General features: G+C 33.2%; 1 protein-coding gene across 6 annotated transcripts in view; it reads left to right on the forward strand.

Annotated features, from left to right (window-relative positions):
* Positions 1-18,527, forward strand: part of LOC122629606 (alpha-catulin) — a 68,610-nt gene extending 50,083 nt beyond the window's left edge. For 2 of the 6 annotated variants that reach the window (XM_043813192.1, XM_043813191.1), the window contains 9 exons: positions 2,834-3,111; positions 3,834-4,076; positions 5,845-6,108; positions 6,728-6,979; positions 7,605-7,764; positions 7,897-8,015; positions 8,478-8,807; positions 12,805-13,011; positions 13,678-14,300. In XM_043813192.1, the coding sequence (XP_043669127.1) occupies positions 2,834-3,111; positions 3,834-4,076; positions 5,845-6,108; positions 6,728-6,979; positions 7,605-7,764; positions 7,897-8,015; positions 8,478-8,807; positions 12,805-13,011; positions 13,678-14,163 (2,339 nt within the window). In that variant the 3' untranslated portion in view covers positions 14,164-14,300. Of the gene's footprint in view, positions 1-2,833; positions 3,112-3,833; positions 4,077-5,844; positions 6,109-6,727; positions 6,980-7,604; positions 7,765-7,896; positions 8,016-8,477; positions 8,808-12,804; positions 13,012-13,677; positions 14,348-15,750 lie in introns of those variants that run through there. The other 4 variants (XR_006327305.1, XR_006327306.1, XM_043813190.1 and 1 more) reach the window with 4 other exon arrangements.
* The last annotated feature ends 1,825 nt before the right edge of the window (positions 18,528-20,352 follow it).

Here is a 20,352-nt window from a genome sequence, read left to right on the forward strand (position 1 = left end):
GAGAGACATTTCTATAATTTTTTTTTCTACGTTTAACGCGGTCAAGGTGTTCGCATACTTGCACTTGATGGTACATAGGTACTTCGATCTGCATAAAGAGTCACAGGTAAGGTTTCTCTATCAAGGCAACTGAGTTGATTACGTTTGTCGCTGATATTGTTTGCTGGTAACGTAACGTATACATACATACATAAATACATATATATATTCTTATTATATATATATATATATATATAGACTTTTCCATGTTCTTTATACTCGTTTAAAAGACGCGTTCGAGTTATTTGACAAAATTTAATTATCATGTATTTTTTCCTCTCTCCTTTTCTTTTTCTTTTATCCTTTTACCCTCATCACATATATGATCGAATTTATTTAATAAATAACACGTCTTTAGTATCGTAACTAATAGAGAAGATGGTTAAATGAGTTGGTGTATCTCTCGTTAGCTCGTTTAGACGTCATCTTTCATCTCTGACTCGAACTCTATCGGATCCATCTATGTATTGGATTCTTTATGGAAGCCTTTGATAAAGGCTTCCGTCTTGAGTAATGACTCGGAAGACCCTTTTCCCCATTGAAGCATGGTGAATGGTTTGGATATATACTGATATATATACTTCGGAATAAAAGAAGTGTATCGATACGACGATATCTACTCTGACAGTCCTCGTCTTGTCTTCATCTTTTATCATCAACCTTAACACCAACTTAATCAAGTTTTATCCTATCTTATTTTTTCTTTTCATTAAGATGATCTCGAACGAATGGGATCTATCGAAAATGTTTGTGCCGTTTATCCTCCGATATATACGAATGGTTTTACGCTTGGAAGGTGAGAAAAGAATAAAAAAAAAAAAAAAAAGGAAAAAAGGAACAGAAGAAGATGATTATTTCCAATAACGAGTAAAAGAAGTTAGTATAGATCCGAAAACACGAGGGGAGAATAAAAATTACATTAATTCCGATAAACGATCGACAGGATGGAAACTCTTGATGTATTCTTTAAAAAGGACTCGGCGAGACATTATCTTCGTAAGTAGGCTACCGAAGAAAGAGAGAGAGAGAGAGAGAGAGAGAGAGAGAGAGAGAGAGAGAGAGAGAGAGAGATGTACTTGTTACCAAGTCCTTTTTTATTTTTCTTCTCTTTGTCGATACATCGATCGTTGCCTTGAAAATCCGTCAAAACTTTTACGAAGAAAGAAGCGTTGTGAAAGGCTAAAGGAAAAGAAAGAGAAAGAGAATGAGAGAAAGTTAGGGAGTTAGAGAGAGACAAAGAAAACATGGAGTCGGTTGACAAGATAAAAGATTATTAAGGCCATCGTATAGAAATATTATTTTACAAAACTCCAAGGAATAGCTTGAAATTCTTTTCACGAGTTGAAAAGGATTAAATTCGTTTAAAAGAAAAAGAAAAAAAAAAAGAAAAGAAAAGAAAACAGGAAAGAATATCTAAACGATGATCGTTCATTCGTTCTTTGTGAAAAAAAAAAAAAAAAAAAAAAAAAAAACAAATTAGATTTTTCTTACGATTCTCTTTCTCTCTTTTTTTTTTCGATCCTCTTTACGAATGTTATTCTTTCCGTTCGAAGATACATTATTGTTGTTTTATTATATTTTTTGTTCTTTTTTTTTTTTATTATTCTCTTTTTTTTTTTTTTAATTATGATTTCTCTTTCGTTCGTATGACTTTTAGCAGTGTGGCGCGCGCGTTCAAAGCTTCACCGTAATTGGCAAATGCTCGACGTGCTTCGCTTGGCTTGCTCAGAGAGTAGCCCACAAATTGGCACTTCGTCGGCTAAACGTCTAATTACAAGCGTACAACGTACTCTTGATTACGCGAATTATCATTCGTGCGGGTTTTAAAGTCTCGTAAAATTCAGTCTTACTCCGAGCGTAACTGTGGAAATCAACGACATCATTTTTTATCGGGGGAGAAAGAGAGAAAGAATATTCGTTTTACGAATTCGATGAAAGAAGAAAAGAGAGAGAGAGAGAGAGAGATAGAGAGAGGAAGATATATAGGATACTCACGTTCATATAATTCATTTTTCTTTTTTTTTTATCCATAGAAATCTCTCTCTCTCTTTGCAAGAAATAAAAAAAGAGATAGGGATAGAAAGAGAAAGAGGGAGTAAACAGAACGAAGAGAATGTTTTACATTTTATTCGTACGTGAATTCGCGACAGTTATATAGAAAATAAATTGAAAGGTATATGAGAGAGAGAGAGAGAGAGAGAGAGAGAGAGAGAGAGAGACGAAGAAAAGAAAAGTATTTCATATGTTTAATATAAATCTCGAAATAAATTCAAACGACTCGGATAGAATTTATTTCGAATAATTATGAAAATAATTAATTTGATAAATTGTGGATATAAAATGAGAACTGTATAAACATTATCGGGTAATTTAGTCGAATGAATGTCAATGATATAAATGGAGTAAAGTTAATTCGACCGATGATTCAGGTATTAATAGTTGTAAATTGGATTTCTCATCGTTGCTCTGTTTCATATCAACCTCTCAGTAATTATCTAAATACACATAAGCCAGATTGATCAACTCGCTTAAATATAACAGAAATATGTATTTATAAACAGAGAGAGAAAGAGAGAGAGAGAGAGAGAGAGGGATTATAATTATTATTCGATGATAATCCTTTATCAATCCTCACGTACGATCAAATACGATGATTAATAATATCTATCAATCGATGACTCGTAAGAATTACAATTCGTTTTTTAAACAAGATTCTTCAATAAATTCTATCGAAGAAAATTAGAAATTCCTAGATCACGAATCGATTAACATTAAAATGATTGATGTGTTTTAGGATCAGCGATAGAAAAATTATGCGAGTGTGCTATGGAAGACAGTTTGGCAGATCGAGGCTCGGTTGTCAGAGCAGCGAGATGCCTTTTGGGTTCGGTTACGAGAGTCCTTCTTTTGGCGGACATAGTAGTGGTGAAACAATTGCTTTTAGCGAAGGACAAGGTAGCCCGTAGCCTTGGTCGCCTTGAGAGCGTTTCGAACTTTACGGAATTCGTTAAAGCGTTTAGCCAATTCGGTGCGGAAATGGTGGAATTGGCTCACCTCACCGGTGATCGTCAGGTATGTATATATATATTTTATTTCGTTTTTTCTTTTTCTTCTCTTTGTTGTTCTTCTGTCTATTTTTTTTTTTTTTGTACTTTTAATCGATACCGATCGTGTCTTAATTCCATCGACCTTCCTACTTTCGTTATACCTCCGGATCATCTCCGACGACGCCGAGAAATATTTTTATAAGATGCTCTTGATGCTTCCTCGACATCTCAATTATTTCTGCATTATTTCTCCTCGAAACGATCGAGACATATTTTTAATCGTTTGAATATCGTTAGTTTATTTGGTGATGAATAATGAATTGGTTTGTAATTTTATTTGTTTCTTAATTATTATAAATGAATTTTATTTGAATTTGTTTATTTGTTTATATATGTAATATAAAGTATCCAATCGTGTTAATAAAGAGAATATATATATATATATATATATATATATATATATAATGGGGAATTAAGAAATTTTTTCATTGAACGAACGATTATTAATTGTCTCATTATTAAAACATAATTTTTCATGTGTCGTTTGACATACGAAAAAATATTTGAAAATATTTCAAGAAAATATTTTCAAGATATGTCTCATTCATTTTTATCTACATTTGTATTATATTTACAATCGATCTTTTCTTTTTTTTTTTTTTTCTTTCCCTCTTCGATCATAGTTACTTGATTTAAAATAAATTGATCCGTTCTTATTATTAATTTTTTCTCGCGATTAATTCGTAGAACGATCTGAAGGACGAGAGACGAAGGGCACAAATGGCCGCTGCCCGACAAGTTTTAGAGAGAAGCACGATGATGCTACTCACATCTAGCAAAACGTGCCTGAGACATCCGGAATGTCCCTCGGCAAGGGAGAATAGGGACACAGTTTTCTGTCAAATGAGAAGAGCGATGGATCTAATACATTACGTGGTCAAGGATGGTGTCCTCGATTGTAGCGAATCTCAATCTTACCCCAACTCTCAAGTAAGAAAATTTCATCTACGTGATATTTTCCATATATAGATATATATTTATACACATAACAAATTTAATAATAATTTAATAAAGAACAAATATAATTAAGAATTAATTCTTAATTATAATTAAAAATTATAACAATAGTTATAAATTAATAATTGTAATAATAAAAATTATAAAAAAAGAATTATAAATTACTAGACAATAGTAATGATAGTAATTAGAAATATTCATAAGAATATTAACAACGATAAAAATTAAATAGAGAAAAAAAGAGAGAGCTTGTTCTAAACAACGTCGTTCCTAATATCACTTAACATCATCATCATCATTTTCATTTATAATCGAGTAGACCTACTACTTTTTTATTAACAAAAATAATTTCTAATAAGAAACAAATGTTTTAATCTCCCCATAGATATGCACAGATATATCTACATGCGTATATTAGAACTGATATCGCCAAAATGATTGTTCATCGAGTGTTATATAAATAATACATCTCGAATCTATAAAGACAATCCATGGCTCCTTAGAAAAATAAGGCTTATGTAATGTGAATTTATGAAATGTGTGTTATCACTTTTCTCGTTAGTCACGATCGGGAAAACGATCGTTAGTTTTTCTTTTACGTATAAAGCTTAGCCAAAAGAAGTTCGACCTTTTGAAATTCTTCGGTCATGATGGCGCCGAAACTCCGACATAATTTCTTTTTCTCTCTCTTTTTCTTTTTCTCTGTTACATATACACACATTCTTTTTCTTTCTTATTCTTAAAAACAATGTATACATAATATATACGTATGTATATGGGTATATAAGAAAAATATAATGATCGATTCGGAAACGAAGAAAGGCGCTTTTATATAAGCGATAAAGATGACGCATCGTAAAAGAGGGAACAAAATGGTAGTTGCAAATAAATAATATATATATATATATATATACACATATGTATATATATTTTTCTCTTCTATATGATTTCATGCCAAACAATAAGAAAAGGGCAATAGGTACGGCTATAGCTAAAAGCAAACGTGTTTGCGTTTTCTATCGTTTAGTTTCTACTTACATGTCGTGTTTCTCTTCCTCCATATTCAAATATCGTACCCTTGTATTTATTATAGGAAACAAGTAGTGACTCGGCCGTCGGCCAACTTTCTTTAAGCTGTTAAACAATTCACTAGCTATTTTAGGATCGTTGTTCGACACATAGCCGGGTACTTTATATATATGTAGATACACAAGTTTATCACTATGCAGCACATTTAAAGTCTTAAACTTTCGACATTCGCTAAGTTGTCTATCTCTCTCTCTCTCTTTCCCTTTATCGTCGATATTATACGAAACTACATAACTACGAACGTTTTCGATGTTTTTATCTATCTATCCATCCATCCATCCATCCATCCATCCATCTATCCATCCATCTATCTATCTATCTATCTTTCTCATTTTCATGCATTATCTTCGAGTGGAACATTAAGATATTTCAATATTATTATTGAAAAGATACGAATGTGATGTATCTACGGAGATACATAAATATCTACATAGTTATCATATATTAAATATTAAATCATTTTTCATATATTTACATATACTGAATATAATTACTACATATTATATATTAAATCGAAACATTTCGATTTAACCATGACCGATTTATTATATTTATCATAGAAGTAATTTATCTATTAATTTTTTAATTATCTAACGAAACGGATATCTGGACACACACACATATTGATCGATATATATATCGTGACTCGCAGAATCCACAGCAAGAGGATTGGGACAGTAGTACCGTGTGCTCAGCATTGAAACATTTCGAGAGGCTCGTAGAGACGACGAGGATGACTCTATTGGGACAAGGCTGTCGCGAAACACTGACATCAGCCCTTGATACCGTCGTTGAGAGAACGCAGGACTTCACCGATAGCGCTTACACGAGTCACGAGCATCGAGAGAATATCCTTCTGCTTTGCGATCGAGCGAAACTCGAGCTGAATACTCTCTTGCGGATCGGTAACAGTATGGTAAGGCTCTTTTTCTGTCTCTTTTTAAAATCGGATCTGTCGATCGCGCGTAACGAAGCAGAATGCAACGGTACGGAACGGAACGGAACGGAACGGAGGGCAACGGGTTCATTTAAAATTTTTTATTAACTCCAATCGTCGAAGTTGGATCGAATGAGAAAGAATTTTGCGAATCTCTTTCTCGTCGTTCTTTCGTGTTTTTTTTTCTTTTTTCCTTTTTTTCTCTCCTCGGCCGGCTACTCTTTCTCTTTCTTTCTCTTGTTTCTCTTTTTTAGTTTCTTTTTTTCTTTTTTTTCTTTTTCGTATAATTTTCGTTCTTTCTTTTTTCATTTCTTCTAGAGAAATACTCGTTCTACCTTCGAGCGATAATTACTTTTTCAATTAATTTATCTACGTGTATGTGTACGCGCGATAAAAAAAAAAAAGAGACAAAAAAGCGGATTGACAATTTCTCCATTTCTCTCTTTCTCTCACTTTCTCTCTCTGTCTATTCATCTCTCTCTTTCTCTATGTCTCTCTCTCTCTCTCTCTTTCTCTTCTTGCTTCATTAATTTCTTTTCTTTTCTTTTCTTTCCTTTTCTTTTTTTTCTTTTTTTTTTCTTTCTCTTTCTATCATAAGAACTTCGAAGGAGGCGGATGTTCACCAAGCTCGGAGATGGAACAAGCAGTATTGGGAGTTCTTCGTGCTACTCGTGACCTTCGTCAGCAGCTTACGACGACGACGATGGAACAAGCCGGTGACCTTGGACAGGTGACCAAAGCCGGTCAGGAATTAGTCTCGACAATTAGGAACCTCGCTTTGGCTAACGAAATCGACCGACTTCAAGAGAGCAGCGACAGGTTTCACGAGTACATCGAACATATTCTCGAAGTACGTGTAGAGCTTCTAACATCTTCTTAAAATCGATTTGAAACGCCTTTATCCTCAAAGCGTGACTTGACCCTTACCAGCTGGCACAAGTGTTTGTTCGTGTCTAACCTTTCGACGTGACGATCTGGATAAAACTTGGCAGGATTTTAAACGAACGTTTTCTTTTCTCGTATTGATATGTATTCCTTGAAACGCGAATATATTCTTCGAAGTACGAACCACGAATATTTATTACTATTATTATTATTCTTTGAATAGATATCGATATTGTTTCTATCGATACTGTATAGAGAAAAAAAAACAAAAAGGAAAAGATAAAAAGAATATAAAATATTTCCTTTTCCTATCTTTTCTTTTTCTTTTCTGAATCATTTCGATAACGTTGAAGAAATATAGGCACGATTTCGATTATTTTTTAAAGTCAATCCCGTAATAATACATTTCTAATTTTGCGTCTTATTTCGTTAATGATCGATGCGACGTTAAAAAATAGAATGAATAATTAAATAACGAACAAACGAAACTTATGTATATATATATATATTTTTTTCTTTTTGTCTGAATCGATTTCAATTACAACGATCTGTTTAATCGCATATTTAATTATGTTTAATTAAAAACATAGGTATGCAAACTCTTGAGACACGTTGCACTTTCGGAGTCCCTACAAGTTTCCGCAAAGTTCACCGAAATCAACCTAAGAATTTACGGGCCTCAAGTGGTGACAGCTGCGCACACGTTAGCTAGGCATCCTACTAGTAAAATTGCTAAAGAAAATTTAGAAGGTATCGATCTTCCGTCATTTCTTCGTTATATCTATGGCGACTGACATAAATACATAATATATATATATATATATATATATATATATATATATGAAGGATCGTTTAATTAATTATAAATTAATATGTTCTCAGTTTTCGCTGATATGTGGCAATGGTTGATGACCGACGTGACGACAGTAGCGAAAGATGTTTTGGAGTTGAGTCAGAATCGACCGGAAAAGCAGGTGTACATGTCCTTGCCACGGCCAGGTGTAAGTAACCATTTTTAAAATCTCTTTTTTCTGTTTTTTTTTTTCGCGTTTTCTTTTCTTCTTTTCTTTTTGCGACTCGTTTGTATCGATAAAAAACAATTACCTGTACATATACATATATATCACAACATATTCAAGAAATATCTACAAGTTTTCATTTCATATTCAAACAGATGTAGGTGTGTTTTTGAAATATAAATTTTCATATATACGTATATGTAGAGATAATTAAAAGCTTTTCACAAAAAAAAAAAAGAAGAAAAGTAATAACGACAATAGTAATAATAATAATAATAATAATAATAATATCGAAAGACGCGACGCGTTCAGAAGTTTGAGGCAAATAATTGCAATAAAAAAAAAAGAAGAATCTTGTAAGAAAAATAAAAATAAAAATACAGAGGACGAAAAATGTATCGTTTTCGAGGATCGAATAATGATCGGATTAATTCGAATCGACAGAAACATGGTACGACGAGCAAGCCATTGAAACCAGTAAGATTGGACAGCGAGGAACAAGCAAAGATAGCGAAGGCTGGCCTTGAGATGAAGCTGATCACATCGGAGATGGACGCTGAGACGGAAAAATGGCAAGAGAGTGGTAGCGCATTAGAGGAGAACAACGACATCGTGAAACGTGCGAAGAATATGTCGTCGATGGCTTTTTCGATGTATCAGTTTACAAGGGGAGAGGGAGCCCTTAAAACGACACAGGATCTTTTCACGCAAGCTGAGTATTTTGCGGAGGAGGCGAATAGATTGTACAAGGTTGTGAGACAATTTAGTTATCAGGTACGTTTGCAGATTCATTATCAGATTCGATCGAAATATACATCGATCTACGTATACAAATATATATATATATATATATATATATATATATATATATATACATATATATATAATTACACGTATCTTCTTTCGATACTGACTGACGTTTCAACTTGTTTCCCTTGATACGTGTGTGCGTCTTTGCGTGCGTGGGTGCGTGCATGTGTATTAATTATATCGCAGCGTGTATTAATTATATATATATATATATATATAATGTATGTATATCTATATATACATGCATATATATATTGTATATATGGATATATGCGTTCTTATATAACATCCTTTCTCAATTTAAATCGAGTATGCGTGGCTTGTATGCGTGCCCGCGCGCGTTGTATTAACACCTGCCACCACCCCCTTGTTTAACAACTACCCCCACCTCTAATCTACCCTAAACTTGTTCGATCATTCTTTTTACCATTCTTTATTACGGATTCAGTATTTGACTTGATTCCGAATTGTTCGATATCCTCGCTATACCTATATACATATATATATATATACCTACATATATTTATTATCTATTAATTATTATTATGATAATGATGATGATGATGATTATTATTATTATTGTTATTATTGTTATTATTTCTATTATTATTATTATTATTATTATTATTATTATTTCGAAAAAATCTCTTTTACTTACACTTTACGCTATTGAGTTTCATTTTCTCGTAATCGCAATTATCTCGAAGCCACTTTGAATCAAACTCGAAAGTGTATCTGCTTATCTGGTTTTTCATCTCTAATTCGATCTTTCCTTTCATTTTCTTATTTCTTTTCTTTCTTTTTCTATTTTCTTTCTTTATTTCTTTCTTTCTTCTTTTCTTTCTTTCTCGTCTTTTTTTTGCTAACATAGAGAATTTATCGTCCATAAAAAAAAAGAAAGCAAACAAATGAAAAAAAAAAAAAATGAAGAGAAGTTTAGGGTACAAGGATTCGAAGTGACTTCGATACGAGTTTATTAGCATTAGGTATGTTTGAATTAATACGTTTGCTGCCCTTACGAATTCTCCTAGCTAGGCCAAGTATTAATAGTTCACCCGGTACCATTTTGATCTATCTCTACCTTTCTATCTTTCTTTCTTTCTTTCTATCTATCTATCTATCTATCTATCTATCTATCTATCTATCTATCTATCTATCTATCTTTCTACCTATCTATCTATCTATTTTTATATTTCTTCTATCTTTCTTCTATCTTTCTTCTATCTTTCTTCTATCGCTCTTCTTAAAAAGATATTTACGAGAACGAACCTTTGTAAAATGTTTTGTATTATAAGACCCTTTTTTTATAACTCCCCCTTCGTACTTGAATGCCATCCATCCAGGTAAATTTTTCTCTCTTTACTTTAGACCCTCGTTGGGGGCTAATAGTTATCAGAACACGTTCGCCTCTGTACAGATCATTTTCATTCGCCTTCGTGCATAGAACGCTAATAAGTTAATTGCGATTTCATTATTATACCAATGTTGTTGGGTGTTGTTCTATTTACATTAAATCGACACACGTGCATTCATAACAGAAAAGAATTAAAAAGAAAAAAAAATATGAAAAAAAGAAGGGAAGACAAAAAAGAAAGAAAAAAGAAAAAAACACACAAAGATACACAGACACACACAGGTGCATATGCAAACACGAATTATTCTTGTCATGCCAACGTATGTACATATCTACGTATTACGTCTGTAGGAGTTGGATGATTCTTTTTTCCACCCCTTTTTTCTGTCTCTCTCTCTCTCTCTTTCTTTCTTTCTTTCTTTTTTTCTTTCTCTCTCTCTCTCTCTCTTTTTTTCTTTTCTTTACTTTCTTCTTCTTAAAAAAATTATCGTCTAACTATTCGAAAATAATTTTGAATGGTATAGAGAATCTCTCCTATCCTATTATATATATACACATATATATGTATATATTTTGTTTTTTCTTTCTTCTTTTTGAGTTTACAAAAAGACTGACGTTATGTCCAATCGCAAAACTCGTCTCAAACTTATCAATAAAGGAAAGAAAGGAAATAGAAAAGAAAAAGAAAAAAAAAAAGAATTATTTTGAAAAAAGATCGAGCACCGTTATCGAATGGAACGATTGGATTTCTTTTTTTTTTTTTTTTTCTTCAATCGATCGTGCGAAGAAGATTAACGATAATTTTTGAATTTTATTTTTCTTTTTTTCTTTATTTTACGATACGTATTTAATTCTTCTTTTATGGTGCACAGACGACGACGACAGCTATTCTCGAACGAAATTTGTTTTTCATATTACCATATCTAACATGGACACGTTACCATGATTATGATTTTTTTTTTTTTTTTGGTAAATTAACTTTATGTACATACATTTATCTATCACTTTTTGTGTACGATTAGTAAGGTGTGTTTTAGATGCTACGGGAATGCTTCCGTCTCTGGACGACGTCTATGTGCATTGTGGTCCCCCTCCCTCCACTATCTGGGGCATGAGTATTATGTCTCAAAATTTTTGCCAGCTTCCGAAAATTCGATAAATTGACCCTTCTGAATTTTCTATCTCTATTTTTTTTCCTTTTTTTTTTCTAATCTATTTACTTGTTTCTCCAAGCGATATGCGGACGAGATCAGACTTTGTTTTTTTTCTATTTTCCTTTTTTAGAAAGTCTCATCTTTACAAAATTTTTTTTGTACACAATATATATATATAAAGTAGACGTATCTCTTAATTGTATCTGTTATTAGACGATTAGAGATTTAAAAGAACTGTTCTCGTCTGCATGAACACGCTCAAGGATGAATGATGATTCATAGTAAAATAATCAGAACGGTAATGTCAGGTTATTGCAAAAGAAAATTAAAAATATATAAATAAAATCATTTCGTATATAATTTCTCTCTCTCTCTCTCTATATATATATATATATATATATATATATATATGTACACACATATATTATTTGTATATAATCGAGAAGCTTGCAAAAATAACAAGGTCTGTACTAATTCACTGTCATTCACACATATTCATTCTAATATATTCTTCTTTTCTTTCGAACAATTTTTAATAGTTTTACGTTTAAAGTTGTGCATTGTGTTCCATTAGGACAGATAGATGACACGATCATTTCTTTCACATCTTAGCTGCATATCTATAAATATATATATCTAAACATATCTATATATCTATGTTGTATATATGTTATAGTTAAATCGCGAAGAAGAAAAAAAAAGAATAGGAAAATAATAAATAATTTTCATAGGCGTAAATGATAGAACAAATTGTTTCGATGCAATTATTTTTTTCCAACCTTGAATTACTTAATCTGAATTTTAATATTGTTATTATGCCTTTACGTACAAACTATAACGTATATACATATACATACATATTGATATATAATTCGTATCACGAAAATAAATATATTATATCGATAGTCTTTATTAACAACGAATTAAGAAAATATAGAATCAAGCGTTGCTTGAAAAATATTCGAGGAGTATAGCGCTATATAAATATATAATTTACATTCACGTAGAGCAAACGCGTTGACAGTTTTCAATGATCGTTAGAAAACAATTAATCGCTAGATATATAATAAAAAAGAAGAAAGTTAAAGAAAGCACGATGAGTAAATAAATAATTTCGATCCAAAAGATACATCGATCGAGGGAGTCACAAAGATTTGATGGCAGGGGAAAAAAATAAAATAAAAAAAAAAAAAGAAAAAAGAAAAGAAAGATAAAGGTTCAAAAATCGTTTCGTTATCGATCGATATCTATAGTAATGTTTAATTAATGTTTTTTATTTATCGAATAAATAAATAAGTAAATAAAGAAATATATATATATATACATATATTTATTAATCGAAATAAATCGTATAATTATTTCGTTCGATCGTCGAAAATTGGAATCGTCGAATGCGTTTGCTTTGCGAGAGTAAATTAGACATAAATTTTTACACGAGGTTGCATGGGCGCAGGTACCGGGTGGACCGCACAAGAAAGAACTATTAGAAAATCTGGATCGAGTGCCAACGTATGTGCAGCAGTTGCAATTCACCGTGAAGAACCCAACCGTTGGTAAAGCGGCGACATTTACCAAAGTCGACAACGTTATACAGGAGACAAAGAACTTGATGAACGTGATATCGAAGGTGGTCACTACGTGCTTCGTCTGCGCCACAAAGGTGAGAGCAACGATGAACGAAAGATCGTTTATCGTGATCTTTCATCTTTCACTTTCCTATACGATACAAATTTTTATATACGAGAACAACGACAAGCTGTGCATTCGAATTTTTTTCTTTTTCATTTTTACATTTTTTTTTTTTTCATTTCACATCTCCTCGCATCTTCGATTTGTAATTTTCTTTTTACTTTTTTTTTGCTCGAAGAGTTTCGAAGCTTAGCGATCAATTTGTTTTTTGTCTCATCTCTTTACCGAATTGTTTTTTCCGATTTCTTTTTCGTCGTCCTTTTATTCCCTCTCGTTCTTACCGTTGTCGCTATATTGTCGTTTTACGTCAATCAGCTCGGTACACCTTTTACCCTTTTTTCTTTTTGCTCATTTGTATTCGCACCGTCACCATACAACGGTTTTCAACGCACTTACTATTCTTTCCTTCTATTTTTCTTTTTCTTTTTCTTCTTGCTTTTTCTTTTTTTTTTTTTTTTCATTTTTCGTTCTTATATCAAATATTTCCAAATCGAGGGAGGAATTTTTTCACGATTATCCCTAGGAACTTTGAGAACCGTTGCTTTGGAAAAGAACGGTGAGAAAACGATTGCATCGTATATAATATATGAAATCGTGACATATCTGTAGTTCATGTTAACGTTTATTCGTCGATCAGCATAACGTCAACATGCCGCAGTTCGTGGATTTGAGTCCAACACCGATACCAGGAGAGAACGAAGAGGATTGTTTGTATCCTATCAGTCCGCAATTACTTCCATCCTCGTCGCCGTACGTTCAACCTCATCCTTTGACTTCAGCACAGTTTCATAATATCCTTCGAACGAGCCTAAACCTTTCAGCATTCAATCCCTATTTCAACGTGATACCGACAACAACAGGTAGAATGGTCGCTGCTGTTACTACTGCTACTACTGCTGCTACTATTGCTACTACCACTACGACAATGAGAAATTCAACAGCGAACAACAATCCTAACAAAAGTTCGACATCCTTCGTTCATCCCTCGGTCCTTCCTTTCTCAACAAATCAAATGAACGTGCCACAGCCGTCGCCATATTCTCTTCAAAATCTTCAGCTATTGCAGCTGCAATTGCATCAGGCACAGCTGCAACATCTCAGATACGCCAGTTTGCCCAGATAACAAGAGAGATACGCGCACGCGTGTCGTAAGACGAATGGGTCCAACGGTTGTCCGAACTTTCTGCCCGCGTGAGAGAGAAAGAGAAAGAAAAAGAGAAAGTGAGAAAGAGAGAGAAAGAGAGAAAGAGAGCGAGACAAAAAAGACAGAGAACTGCTCGTAATTTCGTATCATCACAGGTTCGACCGTATGTTTTATTTTTCTTTTTTCGCTTTTCACCCTTTTCAACCCTTTTCCTCCTCTCTGCCACTGCCACTGCCGTCCACAATCCTTATTCATTCATTCTTTAGTATCCCTTTGCTTTTAACATCGTGATTCCACGTTGTTTAATTCTTGATTAATTTTCTTATAGCTTCTTCTTCTTCTTCTTCTTCTTCTTCTTCGTCGATTCTTTTTTTCTTTTTATAATTAGCCCTCCTTGATCTCGCTCATCCTTAGCTTTAGCTTGGAATAGTTTTTAATCTTACCCCGTTTTTAAATAATCATTGATTTCTCAGCTTCGACTAATCAGGATCGAACGAACAGCTGTGGGAAGTGGATGAATAAAAAAAGGGGTGTGGGGAGAGGGGTAGGGGCTTAGACAAGATCGTAAATTTGTCATTGATTGAATTATTAATCAATTAATTTCAGATGTTAATCCATTCAAACATTGCTTGCAGGAATGCCAATGCTGCGATCGTTTATTAATGTATCTAATGCTTAATAATTTAATCTTCGCATCGAGATCGGATATTTCAATTATCGCAATACGTCTCTTCTTATAGTGGTTATTTCATTATGAGATATCTCGAAATATCTGATCTCGGTTAATCGAATGCGTTTTGTCTTCTCGTTTTTCTTTTTTTCTTTTTTTTTTTTCTTCTTTTCTCCTTGTTTTACTTTTAGAAACAGCAGGAGTAAGTAAGTGATTTATATTCGATTTAGGAAAAACGACTTAAATAATTAAAAATCAAATTTGATATATATATACCGCTTACAATTAATAACAATCGATCGTTTTCGAACGAGGTCGTTAACGTCGGAACGAAAAGTTCCTTAAACCCACAAATTATCGATCACCCTTGTGTCTTTTTTTGTCGCGTTCCTTTTTCATTTCTTCACTGAGAACTCTTTCGTGCGTTTTATTAAAAAAAAAAAAAACACAAAAAAAAAAAAAGCAAAAAATCAAATCAAGTGAACGTCCCCGCTCACCTTGCTAATAAAACAATTATAACTTACCACCAAAACATAAAAATACAAGAAAAATCTCGACGCATGGAAGAGTTCGAAAGAAGCCATGAAAAAGATAGATAATCGACAAAACTAAAAAAAAGAAAAAAAAAGAAATCTTAATATAAAGTATAATACTTCTTACATCCCTTTAACCCTTCGTTAACCCCTCTTAACGACGTTATCGACCGAATACCAAGAAATAGAAAAGAAAAGAAACAGAAAACAGAACAAAGAACAAAAAAAAAAGAACAAAACAAAAAAGAAAAGAAAAAAGAAAAGAAAAAAGAAAAGAAAAAAGAAAAGAAAAAAAGATAACGATATAGAAACAGATATTGATATAGAAAAGTATATAAATAACATTGGAATGTATTTTTTCAGTACAACCTGGATTTCCGAGGTCTGTCGGCGCGCGGGGCCGGCGGCTCGCCGTACAGGGGCGGAGAGGGTGGAAGCGCCGACGGCGAGGGTGGAGGTATCGGTGTCGACGGCAGCAAGGCGGGCTCCGCCCCCGGCAGCGATCCGTCCGTCTGACAGTTTGGGATGGCCCGACGGGCCAAGGGGGACGCTCGCCGCACTCGGGTCTCCTTTCTGCTTTTCTAGGAAGAGCCTCGCCTGCCCCACAATGGAACGTACACGTCGACGACGACGACAACAACAACAACAACAGCAACAACAGCAACAACAACAGCAACAACAACAACAGCAACAACAACAACGACAAAAAAGTCATCCTATTATCGATCATTATTATCGATCGATCGATCGATCGTGTACTTACATTCGTCGAATTATCACGAGCCTGCCTCTCGGTCCGAGATTCCAATCGTTCCTCCATCTTGTCGTTACTATCGTTATATATTTCCTTCCTTACTCTGTTTCTCTCCTCTAGATAGACACGTACACGTGCATACACTTCTATATTACTCTATTATCAACTATTATCGACTATTATTATCATCATTATTATTATTATTATTATTATTATTATTATTATTGTTGTTGTTGTTATTATTATTATTATTCTTGTCATTCTTCTTCTTCTTATCATATTCATCATCATCATCATTATCATCGTCATCTCTTTCTCTTCCCCTAACATCATCGTCAACCATCGTCGAATTATCTATCGTATTAACGTACTTTATCTACTTGTCGATATCTCATCGATCGATATTATTATCGATCGCTCTTGTCGCCTCGCGCGTCTAAACTGATACCTATATATGTCTACATACATACGTTATCATATCTATATTATCGCTCTTCTATATCGTAATCGATAATATCCTAAAATTTTTATCGACGTAGACATTACCCGATACGCGTCCTTACCACTCTTGATCCAATTTCGATCAAATCGAAACGATACTTGATCTTTATCGATTCGAACGAACGTTCCTCTATCTAATAATCGATCGATCAATCCATCGATCCATCGAGATCTATCGATCAATCCTATCCTTAATCATTCTCGTTTCATTCGCTAGCAAGACTAGACATTGACTAACAAAGGCAAACTCGTGATCTTTATTCAATGAATCGATCAATGCTGAATGAATCTTTATATCACGATCGAATACGATCATCAAAAATATCTTCGTCTATGTTCGACGTTTACGTTCCATCATCATTCGCTAAAGTTCTTTCGAATGTTATCGAAATAACTATACTAACTTCGATCACGAGAGCGATCACGTTAATGCGTAAAATGATAAATCGAGGCTTAGAAAGAGAGAAATATATAAGAGAGAGAGAGAGAGAGAGAGAGAGAGAGAGAGAGGGCTATTAAAAGTCGCACGCAAAGGCACGCTACGCAAGCGCACGCGCAGGTGCACGCGCACGCCAGGCACGCACGAGATTATCGTAATTATTGCTGACGTAGTAATTAGCACGTGATTATTAAATTAAAATCGATTGCGAAATCGCACGGCTCGCTGATCGTCGATGAGCTACAATGTCACCATACTTACACTTTATGTAGATCCTTTTCTAATGTCGATCGATTGTCGAATCTTTAGAATCGAATTCGTTCGATTTTCGTAAATATACATACATACATACAATACGATACAATACAATACAATACAATACGTAATATGTACGATACGTTAAAGTTACGTGGAAAGAGGGATTAAGCGAAGACCGCGTGTCTGTGTGTGTATGTATATGTGTGTGTGAGAGAGAGAGAGAGAGAAAGGGAGAAAGTACGTTCACGTTCGTGAACACTCATCTCTATGTGAGAAAAATATGAAGAAATATTAATTTTCAAACGTGCAAGCGAGAAGATGACTCGGTACGTCGTACAAACGGTAACCAAAAAAAAAAAAAAAAGAGAAAAAAGAAATAATAAAAATAAAAATAAAGTAAAAATGAAAAGAAGAAAACGATTTAGCTCTAGAGAAATAATACGAAACGCGACGATAAAGGAAAGGGGACGAAAGGGGAGAGCGAGAGAAAGAAAATCAAGAAACGAAAAAAAAATGGGTTTAATAATAATCGTTCTTCCAAAGCCGACAAGTTGGTGCAACGACAATAATAAACAGCGTCGATATGGAGTGCCTTTTTTAGGTGTGAGAATAGAGGCTGACTTCCACTTCCATAGTTACGCCAACTTCGGTTTATGAGAAAGTGTATGGTTGTGTGTGTGCGTGTGCGTATACATGTGTGTCTTCGTGCGGTTAGATTCGTCATAAACCGAGATGATTAGAAAGAAGAAAATACGTGACGTTTTTTTCTTTAGTAAAAATATGAGAAAAATAAAAAGAAACGAACTAAAAGGAAAAGGTAAAAAAATGGTAAAGAGAAAGGTCCAGTTAACTTTAACGTCTCGTGCAAAAAAGAAACGCCATTTTCTCTTCGAGGCTGTATACGCTTTTTCGAAACAGCAGGTGCCAAAGAAAAGGGAAGAGAAAGAAAATAAGATTAAATGAAACGAGTGAGAGAGTGTGTGTGTGTGTGTGTGTGAGAGAGAGAGAAAGAGAGAAAGAGAAAGAGAATTAGGCGAAAAGCAGAAATGAAAGTTCGTGCGAATTGTTGAAAATTATTATTAAAGGAAAAAACGAGAGGAAAAGTAAACTTAGCGAAAATTGAAAAATCTTTTTCGTTATTCCATTCGTAACGTCTGAAAGAAAAATATGTGAGAACGTTTTTCTTAAAGAGAGAGAAAGAGAGAGAGAGAGAAAGAAAGAGAGAGAGAGAGAGAGAGAGAGAGAGAGAGAGAGAGAAATTGCATTCGCACGATCTCTCAAATTTTGTAGATCCTTTTCTTTTCTTTTTTTTTTTTTTACGTTACATTTCTTTCAATCTTTATTTTTATTTCTATTCATTTATACATGTATGTTTATATATATATATATTTTTTTTTTTTGATTCGAAGGATCAAGCGAAAAGCTTCTAAAGAACGCTTGTTGGAGGCAATGATTTTTCTTTTTATTTCTTTTTCTAAAATCCGCTCGCGCTAAGCTAGTTAGGCTAAAATAACGATAGGCTTAGAGAGAATTTTCTCTTGAAGGGAAGAAGCAAAACAAAAAAAAAAAAAGGAAAAATATGAAAGAAGAAATAGAGAAAGAAGAAGAGTGGGAAGATGAAGATAAAAATAAGGATAAAGAAAAGGAAAAAAAACAGAAAGAAAGAAAGAAAGAAAAAAAAGAAAGAAGGAAAAAAGAAAGAAGGAAAAAAGAAAGAAAGGAAGAGAAAAAAAGAAAAAAGATTGAAAAAAAAACGAAGGACGATTATTAGTGGGGCAGGAAGTGGATCGTCGAAGGTGACCTGGGGGCGGCAGCAGGGCGGTCAGGGACGTACTTTGTGGCAATGATCAAAGCCCTTTTTTTGCGAGTAACACCACCCGAGATATCTCTCTTTCTAATCGTGTATATCTAAGTACATGTATCGTGTACATACATACCATACAACATACCGTACTATATAATAATTGATACATATACATACATATGTATTATCTTTATATGTGTATACGTTTGAAACGTACGTTCGTCTCGCTTTCTCTCGTGCGTCCTATCGAAAGAGAAAGAGAGATTATCACTGCGTCGTGTCCACATTGTGCGAACCGATCGTTTCGAGCGCGCAAGTTATATATATATATATATGTGTGTGTGTGTGTGTGTCTCTGTGTGTGTGTGTGTTTGTGTGCGTATGGATATATATATATATATATATAGCTTGCATATATGCATATATATGTAAACAAATTTTCGCGAAAGTAATTTCTCGATTCGGAACGAAACTTTTCACGAAATTGAAGAGATACGTAACAAGATTATACTTTTTGCAACGAGGAAAACTCTTTTTTTCCTTTCAACGAGTTTAGAAAAAAAAGAAAAGCAGAAAAAAATATTGGAATTAATCTAAGGTATTGATTATTCCTAGATTTTTGGGGTTTTGTTTATTATTATTATTATTATTATTATTATTATTATTATTATTATTATTATTATTATTTTGCTTGTCTTTCTTTCTTTTTTTTAATAACTTTTAGAACGTTGCACGTTCTTAAGAAACGATCGTTTAATACTTAGCCCTATTAAAATCATTATTTACTACGATCTTTTACATATACATACATATATATATATATATGTATGTATATAAAATAATAAATTTCAAGATAACATTAACGATAACGTTTATACGTTCGTGCGATATTTCCATATTCAAAAAAATTTAATAACAATAGTATTATATAATTAATAAACGAAACATTAATAAACAATTGATTTAAAAAAAAAGAAGGAATAAAATATCCGACAAGTGATATATATATATATATATATATATATATATATATATGATTATCTCTCGATTACGCGTAACGAATAAAAAAAATAATAAATCGAGAAAATCAATTATAATAAACTGATACATACACTACGCGTATCTTCATATTTCTAGAAATTGATCTTCGAACTAGGATCATTTTCTAACGAAACGTATTAAACTTCTTTTCTCTCGCGATAGCAAGTA

This window comes from Vespula pensylvanica, chromosome 5 (genome assembly GCF_014466175.1).
Source record: "Vespula pensylvanica isolate Volc-1 chromosome 5, ASM1446617v1, whole genome shotgun sequence".
NCBI classification, from domain to species: Eukaryota; Metazoa; Arthropoda; class Insecta; order Hymenoptera; family Vespidae; genus Vespula; species Vespula pensylvanica.